The sequence below is a fragment of the Sinohyriopsis cumingii genome, chromosome 16, assembly GCF_028554795.1.
Source record: "Sinohyriopsis cumingii isolate HCF-2022 chromosome 16, ASM2855479v2, whole genome shotgun sequence".
Classification (NCBI taxonomy): domain Eukaryota; kingdom Metazoa; phylum Mollusca; class Bivalvia; order Unionida; family Unionidae; genus Sinohyriopsis; species Sinohyriopsis cumingii.
Genome location: NC_142976.1, coordinates 9,704,552 through 9,728,814, shown reverse-complemented (window position 1 = coordinate 9,728,814; position 24,263 = coordinate 9,704,552). Strand labels below are relative to the sequence as shown.

Here is a 24,263-nt window from a genome sequence, read left to right as displayed (position 1 = left end):
TGGTGCTGGACTTTTCATCAAGGTCTTAAAATCTTTCAAAGTGGGTAGAGCTGTTTCGTCTAAAGCTTTCTGGTGAAAGAGTTGCAGTCTTTGCAAGAGTTGACCGTACTTTTGCGATTTTTCTGTTTCGGACAAATCTTGGCGATCCAGCAAGGATTGCAATTCGTGTTGTAACTGGGACATCTCGCTCAAATTGGGATTGGGAGGTAAATGCGGGGTGCGTTGTTCTTGCCACCGATGGTATTCCATCCATCGTTTGTAAGGCACTAAAGCTAGTTTTCGTCCTTCCATGGGGTTGTCAGGGGTGAATTCTGAGATCTTGGGACTTCCGAAGGCCTTTTTATCTTGCTCCCATCAGTCCTCCCAACATGGTTCCCAAGACTCCTTTCAGTATGGGGCCTAACAAGAGAGGTAAAATGCCTCCACGTTGGACCAACATCTTCTTTTTTTGACGAATGGGAATTTTCTTTTGAACCATTTTCCGAAGAACGTGACGATGTTTGCCTAAGCATTGTTTCTGGTGTTTGGACAAAGGGATCGTGCCTTTCAAAACGTTCAAACAACATTCGCACACGGTATCGATGACCTCTTTGGAGGCCGTTTGAATGAGTTTTTTTCGTAGGGGTGGAGAAGCTTTGGACAGGACAGATAACAGGTCCCCATGTTTGGCTAAACGTGGTGGTAGTCCTTTTCTTTTCTTTCCTTGGGGTTTTCTGGAGGGTGACATCTTTGAGTCTTTAGGAGCACCTAAAAACACTGATACCCTACTCGGTCACAGGCCTTTTTTATACTGGAACGCGTCGCCACTGATTGTCTTTACGTTTTATCAGTTTGAGGACAGGCATGACACGTCGTGCAGGGGTACGTAACGGACTAAATCGAGCCAGTTCTTGCTTGGACAAATCCAGTAAACTTTGTAACATGCCCGATCTTTCATGGACTTTGATTTTGGGAGAAGGTACTTTGTGAGCAGCAGCCACTGCCGCTAAATTGGAAGGTCCTGCCACTGGGGAAGTTCTTTTGGGGGTCATCAACGGAGAAGTTCTTGGTGTGATCAACGTCTCCAAGTACTCTTCAGTTCCTGGTGACATCAACGGAGAAGTGGACAAACGTGAGGCTGCCGGAGACGCTGTGGCAGGTCGTGGCTTGCGAGTGTAAGGTTGCGTCCTGGCCGAAGTGCCTCTCTTGCGACTAGTTTTCTTCTTCTGTGGACTTTTCTTTTTCTGGGGACTTTTTCTCTGTTTCTTTTTCTGGGGGCTTCTTTTCTTTTTCCGGGGTGGTGTCTGGTAAGAGGAGGGTCCTGCCACTGGAGACGTTATTCTTCTTGGGGACCTGGTCTTTTTCTTTTTCTTCTTGGGGCTTCGTTGGACTTTTGTCTTGGGGATAACTTTGGGGGCATTAGGATCCCATCTTAAGAGTGAGCGAATGATGACCCCTCCTAAAGTACCGCTCCCTCCAGGTTTCAAAATGATTTGTTTTTTGGTTTGAGTGTCGATGCGGGGATCGGCCAGTTGGACCAAAGCGACTTTGTTTCGATCGAAAAAGCGTTGGGTTTGATGAGGAATCTGAATGATTCCTTGGAGTAATTGACGTGCCGTCACCGTGAACCATCGTACGACTTCTTTGAGACTAGCTTCTAAGACACGGGCTCGTGTTTGTGGATCTTTTTCTCGACTGATGCCATACAAGGCACGAATCAATTTGACGGGAAGATGCGACTGAAGGGACGTCATGTTCACACTGTGTGAGACAGACGAAAAAGGGTCTGAGGTTTTTATAGATTTTTTTCATGGGGAGTGAAATGAAGTCGAGGACGGAGACGTGTACAGGACAGGCCCTCCGTCTTGGCACCAGTGGTGAAACAAGTGGGTACGAAATCGCAAATCCTCGGGAGTCGTAGGTTTCAAATCGACGAGTAAATAGGCGTGTGGCGTTTGAGTGGCATCGTCGTACGCCTGAGTCAGCCAAGGCGTTCCTAACTGTTTGGCTAAGACTTGCACTTGCGATTTATCTCGAGGGCTTTTAAACAAGACCACGTAATGCGCATTGAGACTGATGGTGCGATGGGCTTTACTTTGTTGAAACAAATTTTGGGTGATGTAAACGACACTGGCATTACGGTGATGCCCTTTGCGCGTGAACCACAATTTAATTTCTTCTTCGTCTTCTCCTAACATGTCGTCGAAAATGACCAAATGGGTTAGACGGGAGTCAGAGACGATGCCATCGTCTTCTTTAGGAATGCCTTCCACAAACACGATGGAATCGCCTTGACTTTCTCGCAAGAGGTTGTACGCCGATTGCCACTCTTTGTAACACCACACGATCCGTTGAGGGGGCCGATCGATCAAATGATGTTTATGTTCGATCAAACGTTTGACGAATTCGGTTTTGCCTGAACCGCTAGGTCCAGCAATGAGCATGTTAAAGGGATGGCGAAGATACAAAGCCTCCCAACTAGCACGATCTAAGTGTTCGTCGATGACTTTGACAGTAGAGGAAGAGGGAGCAGAGACAGCAGAGGTAGCCATGGTATGAGAAATGTCACTTGTGACACGAAAAAACAAACAAGACAAGAGTTTATATACTTTTTCAGAACACGTTTATTGAATGTTTCAAATATGAACACGAAAGACAAAAATACATACAACCCAAATAGTGATGTACAGGAATATAAAACACAGCAAAGCGATCAAAGTGGAATATAAACAAGTGTCTGTACAACATGTTTTGGGTAACGAAGATGTCCTAGGGACAGTGTGTAATGTTCTTACAGTCTCTACATGAGGTATTGTCACACAAGTGTCCTCCCGGAATGACCTTTCAGGCATGTCCATGACAGTCCTGTCCTGAAGCGAGTGGTTGTTCTCGGTGACGGGTTCTTCTGGCACCGTCACTAACACAGGTTGAAAAGTAACTTTTTTCCTTGAACAACTCTTGTGCATACTGGGCCACTTCTTGGGTCCAAGCCTCAAAACCCCCCTTTTTCCAATCACGAACATCTGTCCAATGGGGATGTAAGTCACAAGCTACACACACATCGTCATACACGTCTTGGGTAGCTAAAAGTTGACGAATCTTTTTTTCCTGTTGAGGTCGAGAAGTATCCAGATGAAAACGCAAGGCTTTGAGCAAAAGGAGTTTTCGTGACCATTTAAGGCCATGGAGGTGGTAAGTACTGATCGTAAAGAGTCCACAAGGAATCGGCTGGTAAACGAAATCCCAGAAAACAAGTCACTAAGACACACACCACTTGTCGTCCCAAATTGATGAATATAGTTCTTGTAATAATTGATGGTAATGATCCACGGTTTGAATATGGTCATTGAGTTCCTTCCACGGAATCTGTTGAATGATATGTGACATAATCCGTGGCATGGCAACTTGATTTTATAGTGTCTTTGTTTCGGAAGCAATAAAGGTAATTTCTAACCAAACACGTTCGTTCTCCAGTAGGGAATTTAAATGTTACATACTGTAACTGAAACGCCAGAGTTTGTCTAGATATTTCGTCTTTTTCTAAGCAGATTCCATGTAACAAATGTTGGTAATCCTTTAACTCGTCTTCCTCAATACGTTGCAGTAAGTGAATCTCCAAGTAACCAAAATTACGAACGTCTAGCCCATCATCATCATTCATATACTGAAAGTATTCAACAAGGTCTGACCAGTGAAAAAATTTCTGACGAATCAGTCCTCTTATACCATTCAGGTACCAGTGGTTAAAGATCTGGTGACGTAACGGATGCAATTGTTCTTTACGTTTCACTTGTATTTTCACCAACTCTCGATAAATCCTTTCTCTCAACTCCTCAGGCAAGCCCAAAATGTACTCTTGTAAAGTATCCATAAGTATATACACTGTTTTTGGAATCGCTGGGTGGTAGCCAATAGCCTCGTTTAACTTTGTGCCTAATGTAATATCCACTCATAATCAGTCTTCTTGTACTTTGGAACAGAGCATAATTTAAAAACGGATGAATCACTTTGAGTTTGCGTTTCACTTGTATTTTGATCAGTTCTCGGTAAATGCGTTCTCTCAACTCCACAGGCAAAGCACGAATGTTCTCTAGCAAAGTATCCATGAATAGGTCATACTAAATCCTCTTTGGTCTGACACAAGAAATGTACTCTTTGCACAAACATGGTTTCACTTCAGTGTCGAATTTAAATCGTTGAGTCACTAATCTACACATTACAATTCGTTCAGAAGTTTCCTCTTTCACCAAGCTGACATTGTGTTCAAGATGTTGGTAATTCGTTAACTCTTCCTCTGGAATTCGATGCAGTACGTTTACAATGATGTAACTACAATCGTCCATACCAAACCAATCCTTTTTAAAACTAGAGGATCGTTGATCAATGTCTGTCCGATGGAACACTTTCAATTGAATCAATCCTTGTATAGCCTTCAGGTACCAGTGGTTCAAACACCGGTGACGTAACGGATGCAATTGTTCTTTACGTTTCACTTGTATTTTGACCAGCTCTCGGTAAATGCGTTCTCTCAACTCCACAGGCAAAGCACGAATGTTCTCTTGTAAAGTATCCATGAACAAATTATTATGGTAAGAAGTTACTTCAATGTCTCGGTCCCACTAAGGGTAAGTAATGACAATTCGGTGACCATCGAGCATGTTCAACGTAGGCCGAATCTTGCGGTTCCCAGTGGTGAAGTGACACACCGCAACTGAAGCACTTGACTTTATCTCCTTCGCCCAAGTAGAAAAATCCGGCTCTGGCTAATTCTTCGGGGGTCGGTCCTCCCAGATACTTTGGCCATTTTCCTTTGAACGATTGAAGACGATTTTCAAAGTCGCAGTATTCCGACAAACGCACAGGAAACGAATATTCGTCTTTCACAGGTTCGTTTCGATGAGGGTTGGGTGACATGAACAGGAGTTTGCTCAGGGCTGGATGACATCCGTAGGGGGGTAGACGTGAAGGTGAACATTCCCCTTTAAAACGAAACCCAGTAAAATGTCCAAGAGGACGAGCAGCATCGCTTTCGCACCCCACAGGTTTGACACGCACAGCATCACTTTCCATGATAGGGGTAGGGGCACTAAAGTTCCCATAATGCTTTACGGCATCGCTCAGGTCACAACGTACAGCATCGGTCCCATCGCAAGGCTCACAATCGCACTCGTCTGCAAACTCCGTTACGCAATTACAATGGTAACCACATGGACAATCGCAGTTTCCTTCCGGACATTTTCCGTCGCAATGCCTGGGTCTTATCCATCCAGTATTAGTCACACTAGAGAAAGATACAGCTTTTTTACAATCCCCAAACTGGAACGATGTCTCTTTCAAAGTATTCATCTTGTTCGCTCGGTCTTGGTAGTCACAATGAACTATCGATCTTGACCATAGCCCCCTTTTTATACTAGTCGCAATGCAGTCTCCAGCTTGTACATCTTTCCTTTTTTACGTTTTTTATGTCTTGTTTCGGAAGGTACCGTCTCTAAGGTACCGTCAACATTGTACCGTAGTGTGATGGGTGGAAAGGCCATAGAAAGGTAAGGGCAGTGCGGAGACCATCGAGTATGTTCCAGAATAGCTGAATCTTTATAGATACATAGATCCATTCGTAACTTCAGTCCGCAAGCGAAACACTGCACCTCGTATCCCAATCCTGACTCAGGTCCCAAGTAGACAAATCCTGTTCTAGCTAAAACATGCGAAGAAGGTAATCCTTCCCTATCCGTAGGCCATTTCTGAAACGTGTCCAATCGACGGGCACAATCACAATAGTCAGGTAAGAAGACTGGAAAATGGTAGGGTTTGAACTTGGAGTTCTCATCGGGTTTCTCACTCGATTCTTGCTGTGGCGAAGTCATCTTTCTGGTGGGTGGCTATCCTCTTACAACCAATGTTTTATACCAACGTGTCCATACGGTAAGGTGAAATGATTGGGAAGTCGAACTCGCTTCTGGTACACGATTTGATAAACTTTTTCCAAAGGTCGACTGACGATGTGGTGAGTGGGTAAACGTACAATCTTGTTCGGTTGGTGAGTGGTCACTTTAAAGTTTCCATCCTCTCCCGATTGCAAGGCTTCTTTCAATACCCCAAAGTTGACCACTCGACTGGTACGATAATTCAGAGTCAGTCCTTTCACTTTGCACGTCGTGTGCACTTCTCCTTGTTTGTCCCGGTATTCGTAGCCGTAATTTTTGGGACCGCCACTGACGAAACTTAGAATCTTGTCGTCGGGATGCTCGTCTGTCCAGGCTCCTAAACGGTCTCCTTCGATGTTAGGGTGATGTTGAATCGGGTGATGGATGTAAATGCAACTGTCCGTGTCAAAGTACAGGACGCGTTCTTCTAACAGTTCTAAAGCTTCGTACAATTTTAAGCGAGCATGGGCTCTCACGTAAGCCGCAATGATGACATTTCCAAAAGGGTCGTCTTGCACAAAGTCCAGATCTTCTTCGTAATTGACCAAGATCAAATTCTCTCGAACGACGTCCACGTGTTTCATGTATTTGGTTTTGTCGTGAATCATCTGGAAGTAGCGGGAAGGTTCTGTCAAATATTCCGTCTTGGGTAAACACGGGCGTTGTGCCATTTTGCCCCACAAGCAATTTAACATCACTTTGGCAAACGATCGCCTGCCTTCGTTTTTCTCGATGTGGTCTAAAGTGATACCTTCTTGTTCGTAATATTTCTCTTTGAATTGTATTTGGTCTTCGGGAGTGTGACACCAGGAAGGATAGCCGCTGGCTTCTTGTTTCAGTTTCAAAAAGGCATCCACGTAGTCGGCGAAAATGCCTTTCTGCGTGGGGTCACCCTTGCGGTATTGTTGTGTCTTGGGAAAGTGGCAAATTTCGTACACTTCTAACAGTTGGTATCCCATGTCCAGAGCTTTGAACAATTCCACGCTGACCCAGGTTCCCGTCAAGACACGTTCTTCCTGGCTGTGCTGACAAGGTTGATCTTGGTTGCACGTTTCGGCACAAGTACGGCACAAGGGAAACATCAGTTTGCCTTGACAATGGTGAGGTAAGACGGGGTGGTATAGGTTCGTGGGAGGCAAAACTTTGCACTTGATCAAGCCTTCGTATTGTCGAATGTTTTTCAGGTCGATGTGTTCCGTCAGCAATTGCGGGTGCCCTACAGGAAAGCGACAATATTTGCACACGTAGGGATACAGCGAACACACGTCCAAGTATTTGATTTCTTCTCCGTTCTCTTCGTCGGCTTGGTACAGCAAACAGGTGGCATTGGTCCTTCCTCCGTACAAACTATCCCTTGGGTTCAGCGGGTCCATGAACTGGTAACTTTCCACGAGGCGTTTAAACTCGGGATCGGTTTTCATACGGTGATCGTACTCGTGTTCCCACATTTCCACCACTTGGTATCCTTGCTGTTCTAACTTTAGGCGTCGCTGACAAGTGTCCTGGTACAAGTCTTCCATGGTTCGTTGCAAAAACTGATTTTTAGTGCCACGGTCAGGGTAACAGACGGGACATCCGTGAAATAAGCAACCGTTAAACTCGTACACGATCTTGGGGTTTTCTAAGTCCCAGCCATCGACCGAATACGTTCCGATGGTCTTTTCGCCCCCTCCGTTGCGGGCATGCTGAATCCACTTGTCTTCCTTGTCGCACAAGTAATGTAACCAGCGTAGGGCTTTGACCGAGTATTGACGTTTGACAAAGTGGGTCGTTTGAGGACTGATGACAGCCACGGTGTTTTCAGGCATGAATCGTTGTCGATACACTAAGGAACACGCTTTGGCAATGGTGCAAGCTTCTTTCAAAGGATCGACCCCTCCGTGTTCCATGAACAGTTCTCGAAATTTTCCACAGCAACGTCGTAAAATGTCCACGTCGGAACGACAATACTTTAGCATTTCTTCCTGAAAGTCGAAAGGGTCCGAGGCGTGAGCCTGGTACCAAGCGTAGAAAGCTTCTCGTTGTTCGGTACGCATGTTGTCGGGGTCGTAATAGTGAGCCTCTGGTAAATGGGGTAGAACGACATGTTGGTTGGCTTCCGTATTGAAAAAGTGTGGAAAGTACCCTTTAGCCATTTCTGTCATTCCAAACGTTTTAGGCATTCGACTCAAAGGCATGGCCAAATAGCTCATCGAATCTTTAAACTGTACTTGTCCCACTTGCATGAAAATGATTTTGGCTCCGTTCAAAGTCACTTTAGGACGCTCGGTGCCTTGTTCCGTATAGTACCTCAAAAGAAACTGTCCATCGTATCCGGAGAAATTGTGAGCCATCACTGTGGCATGGCGATGACAATCTCGGTAACGTTCGATGTCCTCTTGGCTCCACGTCTTGTCGACGGGGTCTAAGACCCATTGGGCAAAATCGGCTAACGTGTTGGGTCCCCGAAAGATTTTTTCACGCCCTCCGGGTATCTTGCTGCAGTGAGGGCAATGACTGAAGATAGGTTCTTGAATGCACTTCTCGCACGCTCGATGAGCCACGCAGAAATTAGGAATGTGAATGCCGGTTTCTTGCATGCATTCGAAATCGAAAAAGATGAAATTGCCTTTCTTCTTGTGACCGTCCTCTTTCTCTGGTGGGGGTTGGTATTTTTGCACGTAACATTGGTGTTCCAAGTCCACGATGTGGTGACAAATGTGACATTTTTTCTTTCCTGAACATACGTGTGCCTTGGTATTATTGGTACGTATGACTTGTTCACACGTAGAGCACAATCTCAGCAGTTGACAAGCGCATTTCTTCTGTGAACCTTGCGTTTTCAGATGTTGTTGGTAACAGGTAGGGCTGACAAACGTGCGCAGACAAGTGGAACAAGGCACTGGTTCTTCGCTCAGACAGGGTGAAGAGGCCAAACATCCTGTGCATTTCGATCCACAATGCTTGTGTTGCTCTCGATTGTTATAACCATGGTCACATTTCTCACAGTAATAACCGTATTTCAGGAATCCGGTGATACTGGTAATGGTATCGAAATGTTCATCGTGATAATAGACATGAATGTATTTTCCGTCCTTAAAGTCTTGGCCTCGAAACAACAGAGGTCCGCGCACTTCTTGAGGGTGCACTTTCAAGGTGTAGCGTGGAGCTAGGGCATCTTGCAATTTTTGCATCTCAGGAATGCCACAGGGTGTGTCTTTGGACAGGCCAGCTTGTTGCAACAGGAGTTCTGCTTCGTTTCGTTGCTTGGCTCGATGGGAACGTTGAATAGTGTTCCAGGTTCTTTTCCATTCTACCGTGTCGTTCTTGTCGGCATAGGTTCGTCCCACCACGATGGCACGGGCTAAACACATCTGGTCATGAGAGTTGTTAATTCGGACGAGACTCTTTTTGGTGTTGCGAAGGTCGTCCACCAATAACATCTTTTTGCGTCCTGTCCCTTGAGGAGGAGAGACGTGGGTCATGTCCAGTGTGGCTTTACCATCGGTGATGTCAAACTGATCATTAGATTGTTGTACGTGTTGAATCTTGTCCATGACTTTGGAAGCAGTCAATTCTGCAGGGGTGCTAAACTCGATCCAAACAGGGGATTTCAAACCGTCGTGTTGTATGGAAAGTCTCAAACGATCGTCTTCTTTGGGTTGACATTGTCGCTTGAGTGCAGTGAGCAAAGAATCCCACACCTCAGTGATGAACACTTCTGCTTTCTCTAACGGCACTTCAGCCTTGAAATCTTTAAACTTCACCGTGTATTTGTAAGCCGTGGTTCTAAATTTTCTAGAGGAGCGCTTTTCCGTCTCTCGAATGGAATAGTACTTTTCAGGGTTGACTAAGGGTGGTGAACTTGTTTTAGAGGGTTCGGATTCTGGTTCACTCATGTCCTCTTCAAAATCACTGGCATGAATTTGTGCCAAGATTTCAGCCCTGGTACGAGGCGATAGATCACGTTTCTGCCTCTTACTTTCTTCTTCTTTCTTCTCGAATGAATGGGATCGTTTCATCTTGAAAGCAAAAAGTCAAATGACTCAAGTTCAAACACCATAAACTACTTTATAGTCATAGCAGACCAGCGTATATAAAAGGGTGTGTGTCTTGTCCTTTCACTATTCATTTCACTCTCAAGCCGAACACAACGATGGAAGAGACTGACCAGATGGAACGTTTCGTCAGAGCTTTGCGAGGGGTCATTAGAAAATTCTCTTCAGACCAGCCTACGGACTACTCTCCTTCCTTTAGAGATAAAAGTCAAGATACTTGCTATATCTGTCAGAAGAAAGGGCATTGGTCTTCAGAGTGTCCAGACCGTCAAAAAAGAAAAAAAACAGGGGATAAAAAAGACAAAAGTCAAGATACCTGTTATTATTGTAAAGAAAAAGGACATTGGTCTCCAGATTGCCCAAAAAAGAAACAAGAGGAGTCAGAAGAAAAGAGGAATTCTTCAGAAGAAGAGAGGGATTCTTCAGAGGAAGAGAGGGATTCTTCTGAGGAAGAAAGAAGACAGGTGAAGAAAAAGAAACAGGAGAAAAAAAGAAGAAGGGAAGAAAGCGAGGAGGAAGAAGAGGAAAAGAGTGTGACGGTGAAGAAATTCAAAAAACAGAGAGACTAAACAAGGAGAAAAGAAGAAATCAATGAACTTATTATTAAAGTGTTGTGTTGTGAATTGTGAATTGGATTGTAAAAATGGAGAAAAGAATAAATGAATGATATAAGGTAAGAGTCTTTGAGTTTTGATTTTAAAATAAGAAGCTACACTCACGCACTCATACACAGACACGTACTATAAGGGTAACATGGGTGAGTTTTTTTGAGTTATTGGCAAATTGAAATTGTATTTCTTTTCGAGAAATGTGGGTGGCCCTGAAAAGGGCCTTTTTTCTTCATGGTGCAGGGGTGAGTTTAAGCAATCAATTTTAACTGCCTTAAGCCTTTGCCACGGCCAAGGCCTACTTCTGGACTGCGTAATGATGATAATGCTTGGGTTGAAATCACTAAGGGTGGTACGGTAGGCTTAGTCACAGGGTTGACATGTTTGGCTCGGGAAGGTCGTATTCTCTTCGGTCGTGATAAAGAAGTCTGATACATTTGTTTCAGACTTCTTAACTCCGCTAAAATGTCCAACAGTACCGTGACCGTTTGATTTTCACCCTCTTGTTTCTTTGCTGCTACTTCTTCTTGCTGTTGTTTTTTTCTTACCTCTTCTTCTTGCTGCTGTTGCTGTAGGAGAAAAGCCTGTTCCGCTTCCTTTTGTCGTTGTATAAATTTCTCCAATTCTTCTTTCTGTCTCTGTCTAAAATTCTCCACTTGCGGTAATGAAGAAGGTAACGAAGGTTCCGGAACAAATTCTTGCGAGGAGAGAAAATCCACAAAATCCCAATTCACCTCTTCTGAAAGTAAGTCCGGGTTCCCTTGGGCGGTCTCCCCTGCTGGTGCACCCCACTGGATCGTTTTCTGAGTTTCCGTCATGTTGAATCACTATCGCATAGATTGACTGCACACAAGCGCTAGCGAATCTATATTGACTACGTGACGTCACAGACTGCTCTCTTCGGATTGGATGCGGGCTGACTGAATTCTGTAACGCGTGTTTGGATTGGTGAATGAACTCAATCCGTTTCAATCCTTTCTGTCCCTATAAATAAGCGCCGTTCACTGCATTGATTCACCTATTCTCGGAGCCTCAACATGTGGACCGACGTTGAATCTTCAACCCTTGTGTCAACAATGATGTTCAGGACGGACATGCTCATGTATGTCCGATCCAAGTGGACCGTTGTCTACAGGACCAACAGCAGCCTGTGGATAAGAAGAGTCTATATAGAGAGACAAGGTTGCCTCAAGAGGACTCTGATGTATGGCCCTGCTGTAAGACGAAGTTTGAGGAAAAGAAGATGTCGCAAATGCCCTCTATGTTAAGGGCATATTAACATAAACCCAAAGGCCCTTTTCAGGGCCAGCCATATTTCTCGAAAAGAGATAGTCTTTGAATTGCCTACCCCTTTTTTAAATTTAAATTTAAATTTAAATTTTAAAAAAACTTTTTAAAAAAAAAAAAATCCCATGTTAAATTCCCCTTGTACGTATAGTATCCCACGATTTATTCCCATGTTAATTCCCCTTGTACGTAGAGTGTCCCACGATTTATTCCCATGTTAATTCCCCTTGTACGTAAAGTGTCCCACGATTTTTCTCCATGTTAAATTTCCATTGTACGTAAAGTGTCCCAAGGGTGTTTTTAATGCTAATTCCCATTGTACGTAAAGTGTCCCCCTTCACTACTGATGCTATTAAACTTTATACATTGCAAATGCCAAATGTTGATAATCAAAAAAAAGTATTTTCTTTAATACAAGTGTCAATATTATGCTGCACATATTCGGACAACCATATTTTATTGAAGGACAATAATGTAACAGGCATACCTTATCCTAAAAAAATTATTCAAATAAATATCGGGCAAGAAAAGGTCAGAGCTGCATCGATAGTTCTGAACTTTACTTAATGATGGAATAATTGTGGCGATTATTGACTTTGTAGTTCCAAAGTACAGTGTCATGTCATATTTCATATAACCATGTACGTATTTACGTTAATTGATTACGTTCCTTTGTCTTCCACTTGAAGAACTGGAGCGAGATGAACCATGAATACAAAACGAATCCCATCAGAATTGTGACCAGCGCGCCGGCCAGTCTGCTGATTATGCTCACAATAAGTAGGTAAATTGCCTATTCTAAATTGGTATATTGCTTCTTTCTCTGAAATTCGAAACCTTTCCAGTGTGTACTGTATAATTTTGTCATTTTTATAAAGTCCATAAGCTTGTGCGAATTATTTAGTCTTAGCCAGTTATTCATCAGATTGTGGGTCCAGAAATTAAAACAAATACGTTAATAGACCTTTTAGCTTTTTCTTTGATCAACAAAAGTAGAACCTCAGATGAAAATATCTTTTAAATGAAATATCTTGTTTACACCAATCCGTGGAACGCATCTTTGGAAAGATTTCAAAATATTTTACACCGAAATTGAACTGACGACTGGTGATATAGAAACCACCGGGTACTACCCTGACCGTAAATATGGCAGGTATTGTTAGAGATAACATGATGTTCTTGGCCACTTTCATTCGAATATAATGACTTTCAAGTTCCAGCTACCCAAACCAGATATCATCTCAAATTTCGTTTCATTGATGATTTATCCGTACTTCTTCGTTTATATATCATATTTACACCTAAATATACAATTTCAAGATGTCTGGTTTTTGTATTTAACAAACAGCGTGTTTGATTTGTCTGGTATCGTAATTCAAAGAATAAACGATTATGGATCATTTTCTTTCTGTTTCAGTTCTAGGTGACACTGGCTTGGCGGTATACAACCGATTCTTTGGGCCTGGTACAAAAGTCGGAATTACTGCTCACATAGGTGGACTTCTTGCGGGTAAATGGTCCAAAGAATCGCTTAGCATTACTGCGTTTAATGATTCAAAATATTCAATGTAAATGTCTGAGGTGGTTAATTACATACACGACAAACAGAATATGACAATTTATTATATATTAAAAAATAACTTCATTTAGTTGGAAATGTGTATTAAGCCTAAGTTATTTGTACATATTTGTATAGAGTACGATAACAGTGCTTGTCGGATTATGTATTTTCAACAAAAAAATATTGTGAAATTTCGAGAAAATAGCAGAAAGAGATAAGAAAGAAAAAAGAAAGGAGCATCAGAAGATAGAAACTATTATTCAGTTTCTTGCAGATGTATTAGATATATGATTTCATCTTAGGTTTTCATGAAGACTGTATTTAATCAATATGAAAACAGAATAGAAGACACAGCCATTATTTCAGTAGGTTTCATGTTAAAATAAATCATCACCATAAACGTGTTTTGTGATTTCATTAACATTATTTTGAAAAATATGCATGAAACTGAACTAAAACTGAAAATTTTGTAAACGTTATTGGCGATGCTCAAAGATACAAAATTATGTGAATTCGTGCAAGTTGGTGAGGTTGTTTGGGTATTAACAACTGTATATTCGATGATGAGGTTGTTTGGGTAGTAACAACTGTATATTGGACGATGAGGTTGTTAGAGTAGTAACAGCTGTATATTCGAAGATGAGGTTGTTTGGGTAGCAACAGCTTTACAGTTGAGTAGCTGGCCCTGCAGTTGTTGAGGTAGTAAAGAACAAAAACTGATTTTCCAAAAGGTGGTAATAAATTAATTTGTATTCTCTGTTTGTCCACATGAAAGAGATAATTCAGCAGATTAGTATAGTGCTAGACTAAATTAGTTTATGTGGTATTGTAGTTATCACTGTCTTAGATGAGAAATTACATTTGTGAATGATTTTCTCGATAAAATTAATTAGTGTTTCCTTAAGATAGATATATTAACTGTTAAACCTAGTAGGAGTACTCCATTTTAAATATGGTGTTAACCAGCTTAGTGTGGGGGGGGGGGGGTACATTCGGCAGTTCAGACTCTCTCGCAATTGAAATAAAGAACCGAGTATTGGAAGGGAAGGGTATGTTCGAAGACTTACGACAAATCACTGATAGCATGTTTCCTTCCATAGCCAATCATTTAAATTTATTGGAACATTTGTAGCTCTTTAAGTAGATGGAATACGTTTAAAATATGGTTATTAAGTATTTACGGTGAAATTTGAAATTAATTAGCTCACAAGGAAATCATTTACAAGTAATTTCGCACTTAATATATCATTTCAGAAAATGTTTGTGCACATCAAATCTTACTAAGGTGTGAGTGGATAGAGGATATCTGGTCATAGAATTGTTTTGTGCCTTTCGGTTTGTATGCTAGATTTAGATCATCATCTACAGTTAACACTATCTGACCATAAGTTCACTCAGCTTTGGTCTAGAATTGTCTTCAGGGAACACTTCCTCTGATGTCATCTAGAATTATTTATAATCTAGAGTCAACCATGACGCATTTAGAGAATCAGCATGTTGAATCAGACGGCTTGACGTTGAATTAAATGTGTAAACGAAAAACCCTCCCATTTGTCTAATACCGCAACTGGAATGCAGTTACATCACCACTGGTACTACAACAGGACACAGAACAAGTATTAGCTCTGTACAATACAAAAAAAAACAACAATATTTTATTTGGACAGTTTATCAGAAGAAAATGCATTCACATTTTGTAATGTTCAAATAGGAAAAGTGCAAAATGAGGACTTCAAAACAACACGAGTAAAATGACAAAATAAAATTGATGCAACAGACAGAGCATAATCCGGTCTACAATGTTTTAGCAGTCGTCTGCTTCAGACATAAAATGTGTTATTTGTTATGGAATTTGATGTGCTTAATTCAAGTATGACAATTAAAACCCACTCAAGAAAAGCATTATAATCTAGAGTCAACCGTTACACAGTTAGAGAACCAGCATGTTGATTCAGAAGGCTTGATGTTGAAATAAAAGTTTAAATGAAAATCCCTCCCACTTGTCTAATACCGCCAGTGGAGCGCAGTTACATCACCACTGGTACTACAACAGGACACAGAAATAGAGTGCCCACTCTATTAGAAATGACCACTCTATTTCCAAATCCAATCTATATAGTGGCTTCAGAAAATATATAAATTATTTTATATGAAGGCCTCAGGGTAGCTTAGTTCTGAGCTAATTGTGTTACCTTCTTTAAACAGAGTCAGTAGAAGTAGTAGTAGTAGTAGCATTTAAAACAATTGATTGGCTACTGTTTCCAATATATTTAAGTTCTTTTATATTTTATATCTATATATATTGTGCAGAAAGTATAGTTTTATTCATAAATTGTAAACCTAGGTCTCTTCATGTGTTCATGGTTGCTTTACATGATGATAGTTCACCTGCCGTGTGTATATTACACTTTTAAAAACATAAACAGCTAGAGGGTTATATAAATAAAATGTATTGTGACACAAAAGGCAGCAAACTATTATGTAAATATCAGTACAGATCCTCTCATCTGGATCATGAACTGTATTGATGGCTGCCCATCACACCATCGATGTAGTTGCAGGCTACAAGATCATCTTCCATGAAGAAGAATGAGACAAAATCTTTTCGACGGTCACGGAACATGGAAACCCTAACATCACCTGCCAGGAGATTCCACTGCTTTAGTCTGGAGCCCAACAGCTCTGCCTTACTCTTGGATACTTCCAGATCTCTAACAAGGTCATACATTTCACCTTGTGTTATGAGGTGTGGTTCAGAGGAGGAGGATGGAAGAAGATATGAGTCATTTCACATTGATGGTTTCATCCTCTTCCTTTGCCTCGCCTGATTCAAGTGAGAATGATTCTGGTGCCTCAGGAACCTGCTATCTGGGCGTATAGCTGATGGAATGTTTGGATAATGTACTGTCCACTTTTTCTTATTTGACACACCTTTTGCAACTGGAGGCACCATGCAGGAAGTAACAATTACTGATATAATCTGTTGGCTCTCTCCAAATCATTGGCACTGTAAAAGGAATAGATTTCCTCTTCCTATTAATTTAATGGCGAAGATTTGTTGCACAAGTATTGCAACATATGTGTGGGGCCCACCTCTTGTCCTGATCTCCAATTTTGCAGCCAAACTAAAGGTGATAGGCTGCGCTTTCGTGATGCAAATGTCACTTCACCATAAACATAGCAGAAAGTATCTGCATTGTTCATAAAAGTACGAGGTATCTCTGCTCACTTTGGCGAAACAGAAATGTGGCCTTTTGCAAAATCAGACACTGACTAATAAGAAAGCACGACCATGGCACGGTATGATTTCTAGAGCTGATATAGGGCAATTTGTTTAGCAGAGAAATGTAGGCTTAGTTATGATTGTATCATTCATTACTTCTAGGAATAACATGATGCAATTCATACCATGTATGACGCAATACCAGCTTCAGACTGAATCATTCATTGTTCTGCCGAAAAAGCAAGTACTGTCCCAGCCCAGTCATAAATGTATTCATAGATCCAATCAAAGATGTATTTTTAGTCATTTCTGGTTTAAATTGAGATCCCTTCTCTTCATACCTCACTTATCCGCTGCCATTCCCAAGTCTATGATCGTATATACTGACCCAGTATCATATCTTTAAAACTAGAGCCTATCATTCATTTTAATCATCATTTTCGTTCTCTGTTACCCAGAATTAGTAAAGTTTGACTACATTTATTTCGGAAGCATTTTGGCTGTTGACCAGTGTTATTAAAAACCTAGTTTATCTCGTCTGTACGCCTTGGACATGTTGCGGAAGATATAATTTGTATGAGTAATACTCAAAGAAGACACTGGAAACTGAAATAAAAAATGTATTTGAAATAAGTTGAACAGTATTGTGAATTATCCCAAAATGACTATTAACATCTGACACTAATATACCCAAAATGGCTAAAATATGAAGTTCACAAATCTACAATAAGGACAACTAATAATTTTCTTTGTTATTCTGGAGGCAGGTTCCACGTCTGTAGTTATATTTACCATATCAAGTTCTTTAGATCACAAAAACAGTGGGCATTAGGTAGTGTTAGTAGATGAGGATTTGAGGATAAACAATTTACTATTGTCATTACTACATCACCTTTTGAAAATCACAAAATGTCACCTTTGAAATGGGTAATGTTTCTACATGGAATTGGGAATTAAGAAACTATTATTGTTACTATATCACGTTTTGGAGATCACATAGTCAGTTTTATACTGCAAACTTAGAAATAGTTTAATGTGACTATATACTTTTGGGCATTATCAATTTAGTATTGTTATTGTCACCTATTTACAAAGTTGTATTATTACTACATCGACTTTTGGAGATTACAAAATCAGTGTTACACTGTTATGTTACCTTGGAAATTGGGAAATGTTTCTACATGGGTTTGTGCATTAACAACAACAGTATATTAGTGTTACAACATCAGATTTTGTAGATCACAAAATCAGTGTCACATGGTTACCTTGGAAATAGGATAATGTTATTACGTGAATCAGGAAATTAACAATGTAGTATTTGTTAGCGCATCAGGTTTTGGAAACAACAAAATCGATATTACAGGTAATGTTAGTGTGTGGTGTGGATTCTGACATTAGCAATTACTAGCATATTTACAAGTACAGCATGTGTTCACTGTACAGTTTCTTATAAATGTTCCTTATTAATTGTAATAGTGTCCACAAAAGTTTAAAATTCCCATAAAAAGGACAAGCAACTTATTCCTTTTTATTTTCGAGGCCATCAGAAACAGAATAGATGACTTACTAAAATGAGGATGATAGCTAAATCTGTTTCATACTCACCTACACATTTTGTTATCTCTTTTTTTTCTTCAGTTTTGAATACTGATAATAATATAAATTTAACTTTTGTTTTGTTGAATCCGTTGACTATTATAACTGTCACTTATAAACGTTTCCATCTCTATAGGTTTGATGTTGGGTGTGCCTATCCTGAAAAACCTCAGGAAGAGACCTTGGGAGAATATATGTGGACTGGTGATGGTAATAGCTTTCTTGGTGTTCATGGTGTTCTGCATCTTCTTCAACGGATTTTACAAGGGATATCCACCTACAAATTGGACCTAATGGTCTCCATCGCTAAATCCACTGCCCTTGACTTTCTGTATCATATTCAATGGATAGTACATTGATATCTATCCACAGGGTAGAAGCGTTGTTGTCCTTTGATCGAACTTTGGGACATAGCATTGTGTATCTTTGTTGATAGAGTTTCCAAGGGATATCTATTCACCGGTTGGAAACTTTGTTTTACTTCCCTCGACCAATGTACGTTGTCTTCTATATCGTTTTCATCCGCATGCTTGGGAAAGAATAACTACCCTAAAATTGGTTTGCATTCTGTTAAAAACATATACTGGTATAGGTGGTCTTTATTTTCTCCATTTGTGTGTTCTGGAGGGTATCAACACACATAATGGACCACTGTCTAGTTACCATGGTCTATCCTTCAGGGTCTCTTTATTTTTCTTAGTCTTTGAACTACACACACACACACACACACACACACACACACACACACACTTATACACATACACACATTCTTGTCCATAGCATCATTTCACAACGGAATAAATTACTTCATTTGTTTGACACAAGACTCGTGCGACTTCTGCAGGGATACTATCCTTTCTCTTCTGGGCCAGATTATGGCAATATTGTTAGCATGCTTACACCACTTTACAATCATACGAAAGAGATTATTTCTTAAATAATTATTCGATTCAAAACTTTTCGTTCACTCAGACAATGTTTAGCGGAAGAAAAATAATTTTGGCAGCTTTAAGTTTACAGCATATACAAAACTATCTTACGAAGGGAAGTTGCATGTAAAAAGTGTAATTGTCCAGGTGAAATTTGAGTAAGGGAGCTATCAATTTATGCCTGCAATGATGCCTCAGTGTACATTAATATTTTTTTAATTTATAACCGGTATTTTATTTAACTTGGACCCCGCGTTGTGTCCATCCATCATCAGCTTGATTTCTACAAGATAACTCTACTCGGAACTGCTGGATTTGCATATTCCACTAATATTACTTACCGCAGCTGAACCTTCTCAAAGATTATTAGAGTTGAATCAAATTTTACACGCAGAACTCCAGGATTCGAAGACATCATTAACAAGCGTTACGCCTCTGGATCGCTTGTCGTCCTCGCTTTGGTTTTGCACCATGACTTGACTAAAGTTTGCAGTATTTCATTTGTTGCGAATCTTTATATAGATGAGAATTTGAACGAGTTCAATCTCCATATTTCAGCAACAACATTTACAAGACTTCTTCCCACTAATTACCTGACTTCTGTTTTCTCGGCATAACTTTGCCAAGATTGGTTCTATTTCACCCCAGATGTTTGGAATATAGATTTATTTTATTGAGCTCTTGAAGGAGGTAGATTGCGAGAGTTTCGTGGCATTATTTGCAGGAGTTACGTCACTTGATTTCTCGTCCTTCTGGCCTTAGTTTATATAGTATTGCGGTGAAATTGATTGTTGGATGCTTCGAAATGTGGTATGGGGCTTTATCACGTTGAACTTTCGAACGAGTTTAATTTTTAACACTCCATATTATCATTTTGGCAGGTTAAGCACCTAATTGCCCATCCTCCTTTTGGTCTCCGCAGCATAAGTTTAAAACGTAAATTTTGGATCTGAACATATATTGATAATACCTTGAAGGGCTTTAAGTTCCAGCATGTTATGTCATCATTTAGGGGAGGTACATAATCTTATTGCCCTTTAGTCTATTGATGATTTTCTAACGCATTTTTCCCTGCTTAAGGTCCTGACAAACACTTTGTACTGATCAAGACCCTTTGCTATGTAAACACTGCTTATAAATTTTGGTTATAAATCATTAATTAGGTGCTAAATTAATGGAACGCTATTAATTACAAACCATATATGTACAGACAGTTGTCATATGAAATAGTGCTGTTTAATGAAATGCTATTCCGCAAAAAGAAGCTAATTAACAAATATGAGAAGACTTTGTCGTCTTGAAAAATTATACAGTTATTCCAACTGATATAAATGTCGTTGGAAGTACAACATAATAGATCTTGTCTTTATTATTTGCTAACTGATAATATACCGATCGATAAACATGTGCTAAAACCATTAGCTTGTATTCTTTCAATAGACAATTAGACAATCTGGCATGTTGTTTATTGTACACGAAAGTCCCACAAATTAATGTTTTCATATTTGTTCTGTCTGTTATTTTACTGAAAGTAAAGCTGTTTTGTATGTTTCATTTTTAGCCATATTTTAACATATTTTAATTGTTGTTCACCACTTGATAGAAACTTGACTTATAGCTTATTTTATAACCAATGATATTTGTTTCATTTCTACAATATATGTTTTATACACGAATGATATTTTGCATTACATTTTTGTATGACTTAAAATCTTAAAACAATTGATTGCAAACTCAAAACACGATTTATTTTACAGGATTTACATCATTTACAATGATTTAGTCGTCTTCGACACACGAGCAACATGTGTAAATGTTAATATCTAATACGAGCGCCAATGCACATGATGTAAAGGTTACACAAGTGTGATGGTCTCTCTATTCAGGCATCATCGAGCATATGTGCTTGTCAACAGGGCACATAGGCCAATCCATACTCATTACATTACTGCATACGTTTTTGTGTAACATACACAAGTCTATATGACAAACGTGTATTGCATATGCATTGACAATTTCCTTTTTAAGAGGATCTAGCTATTTGTTGATATACATATTTAGGAATCTCTCTTGGTAATATCGGATTCGTAACGCAAGTTCGATATATTTTCATGCAAACCCGAGCCGGCTGTCTATATGTGACTTTGGGACAAACAACTAGCTCCCATACCCTCGCCATGGTATCGCGAATAGCATGCTCAAATTGCCTTTAAAATCCAGCGAACCAACCATAAATATGATGACTTCATGTACTTTATCCTATGTGTAGACCTTTAGTTGCCAAATAGGGGAAAAAACAATTGAAATGAAACACTTTCACAAGGTTATGGAAGTTAATCTCATGGACAGACAATATTTTCCTAAGTATCCAGTGCATCTTTGTGTGTGGAATTTACGTTGAATCTCAGCTGTACTTATAATTTATTCTGAATGTTAACGATAGGTTTCACATATATTCCTTGAAGGCTGAAAGTAGGATAGAGATTGGCATATCTAGATCATCCTCAACAAATCAAAATTGACCTCAGGTCTTAAGAACTTTTTTGTACGAGAGTGAAATCTGAAAATAGTCCAGCTCGGTAAAACAGAAATTATCCATAAAAACATTTTATGTTTGTAAAAGAAAAAAATTGAAAAACAGCACTCAATGGATAAAAATCTGACTGTAATGAACTTTTTAAACAGCAACCGGTTAATCTCATTTTTATTTCACTTGTTCTTGTTGAAGTTGGTCTTTTAAAGTACATCCATATGTTCAATCCTATCTTTCAAACCAATGCATGATATTGTATGTATGAATTCCATTTTAAGCTGTTTTTGATTGTGAACAAAAGATGATTATGAACTTTCGGAGGCAATGATGTTTTAAATATTATTTTAAATCATCAGCAAGAATGCTATAGAGTTTTAATGTCTATTAATTTATTTATGTTATGTTTATACGAAACAACAAAGAGTAAAATAACTGTTTTGTGCAATTTTTTGTCATGGTTGATGTTGAACTGAATATATCAACGAGCTTAGGCTAGCGAAGATGACTTAGCCGGTACTGAAGCATAACAGTTATTGAAGGTCACCATGACTTTTATCTTGAGCAATTATACTTGTGTTTATAATTCGTTATTCGTATTTTTATGTGTATTGCTCCTTCTCCCAGCCAACCAATCCCAAATAATGTTGCCCATTTTGAATCAGAAACGCCACTGCTATGTCAGTGACCATGACCCTAAATAACTGCTGAGTTAAACACGATGTCGAATCAAACTTGCATGAAGACAAAGCTGTTTTAAAAGCCTAATAGCGTTGTTTGGCAACAGAGGTGTGTGTTTGAGTACAGGAATCATTGTGCGATTAAGGTGTATGAATATCTGATTAAACATTTTCTCTGAACTTAGAAATTTTTAAAATCAAGCCACGAGAGAATGGGAGGGGAGTGGCAATGTAGTAGTTGTTATTATTATTATTATTATTGTGTGAAGTTGATATAATGAATGCATGACTGAAAGCACTGGCTTCCGACTGGGAACCGACAGTAGCAATGTTGATTCTGGAAGTTGAAATTTGGGAAAAATTGTCCACATCCATTTGAAAACAGAATGAATTTTTCTTAAATCTTGAGATTTAAGGAAGAAATAGCGGTACAGTTTGCAAATATGCTGTGTGGTCATTTATGCCTTCGGATAATTTTTCAGCGCCATGTATAGAAATCAGGGTGAATTCCGCAGTCATATGTCCTTGAATTAGCCTTGACGTAGTCCCTGAAGCTTCTAAAGTGTCTACAGAATCCCATAAATTCCCTTTATTAGTCGTTTCAGTTTACTAGATAAAGTCAATGCTACATCCTTAATTCTTGCGTATACAGTGTAAAAGTCAATGTTAATTCTTGCGTATACAGACAGCTAGAACTTAACGTTTGGCGCTGATTGCAAAGACAACGAAAAAACTGGATATCCTGAACCAAGGAAGACTGCTCTTTATAAAGTTTTTGACTAGTAAATTCATCTTCATTAGCCGTTTCATGCGCATATTTTAGGGACTCGAAAATTGGGGCATTCATCTGTGATTCAATTAATCTCCGAACATGGAAGAAAATTTGGCGCTAAGTATCAACATAATTTTTGCCATTTAAACATACCAAAAATTTAATAAAAGATGTATTGTATTCACAACGCAAACGAAGCTTTTCTCTCCGTATCATGAAAAGATTTGGTTGAAAGGTGAAATTGGCTTTCAATATGTCGGTCTTTAAGCAGGTGATCTTCCTGCTACATTGTAATGAAAAGTCAGAACTATGGTTAGTTCTTAGCTGGTAGACGCTACAGTACCAATTAATATTGTTTTCATGCAAAGAAAGGGTTTGTCTAAGACGTTTCCTAGTCTTGGTCTCAGACATGTATATGCCGTGATTAAGTGCTAACTCAAGTCACGAGTGATATATACATACTCTTGTGCTGACACACTGGTTTGAGTACTTAACTGTGTCTTACTGCCCATTTTATTTATCTGTATATTTTCAGTGTATGTAAGGTGATCCATGTACACTGCAATAGATGTCAAAGATAGATATTAGGGGAAATCACAACAGAGTCCTCTTGATTATGGGTCGTAAAATACATTCTACAAAAACGTAAAATTCAAAAATGAACGGAACTCTGGTGTCTTGCCATTATAAATTCTCAACACTTATTCTTGTCTGTTTTCGAAGTGTTAAATGTAACGAGCAAGTTACCATGAGTAATATTTCAAGATCATTGTGTATCATCCTTTAGACTTGTGAATGGTGTGCAGTAGAAATCGAAAAATAAGTAATATCAGCAGGCAAGCAAGCTTAAGTTGTTTGCTATATTGCGGACATTTAATGGCAACTGCCCTAACACGGAACCTTCGAGAACCCAAGCAGTTACTTTACATTTTGATGATACTGAAGTCCAATAATAAAAGAAAACAATGAGAGCGATTTGATTAGTAAATGTCGAGCCATGGTTGAAGTTTATCAGTTTCACTTTTTGAAATTATGAAGTACCTATGTAATCCCTAATCTATCAAAATCTTTCCTGACATCAAGAAAGTTAAACACGTGATTTCATTCCAACCAAGAGAACAACATACTTTGTGATAA

At 39.5% G+C, this 24,263-nt stretch overlaps 1 protein-coding gene across 1 annotated transcript in view; it reads left to right on the top strand.

Moving 5' to 3' along the window:
- Positions 1 to 20,698, top strand: part of LOC149779924 (rhomboid-related protein 2-like) — a 48,428-nt gene extending 27,730 nt beyond the window's left edge. Inside the window, exons 9-11 of the mRNA XM_089936622.1 lie at positions 12,525 to 12,615; positions 13,253 to 13,345; positions 18,352 to 20,698. Coding sequence (XP_089792748.1) covers positions 12,525 to 12,615; positions 13,253 to 13,345; positions 18,352 to 18,509 — 342 coding nt within the window. The 3' untranslated portion in view covers positions 18,510 to 20,698. The remainder of the gene's footprint in view (positions 1 to 12,524; positions 12,616 to 13,252; positions 13,346 to 18,351) is intronic.
- The last annotated feature ends 3,565 nt before the right edge of the window (positions 20,699 to 24,263 follow it).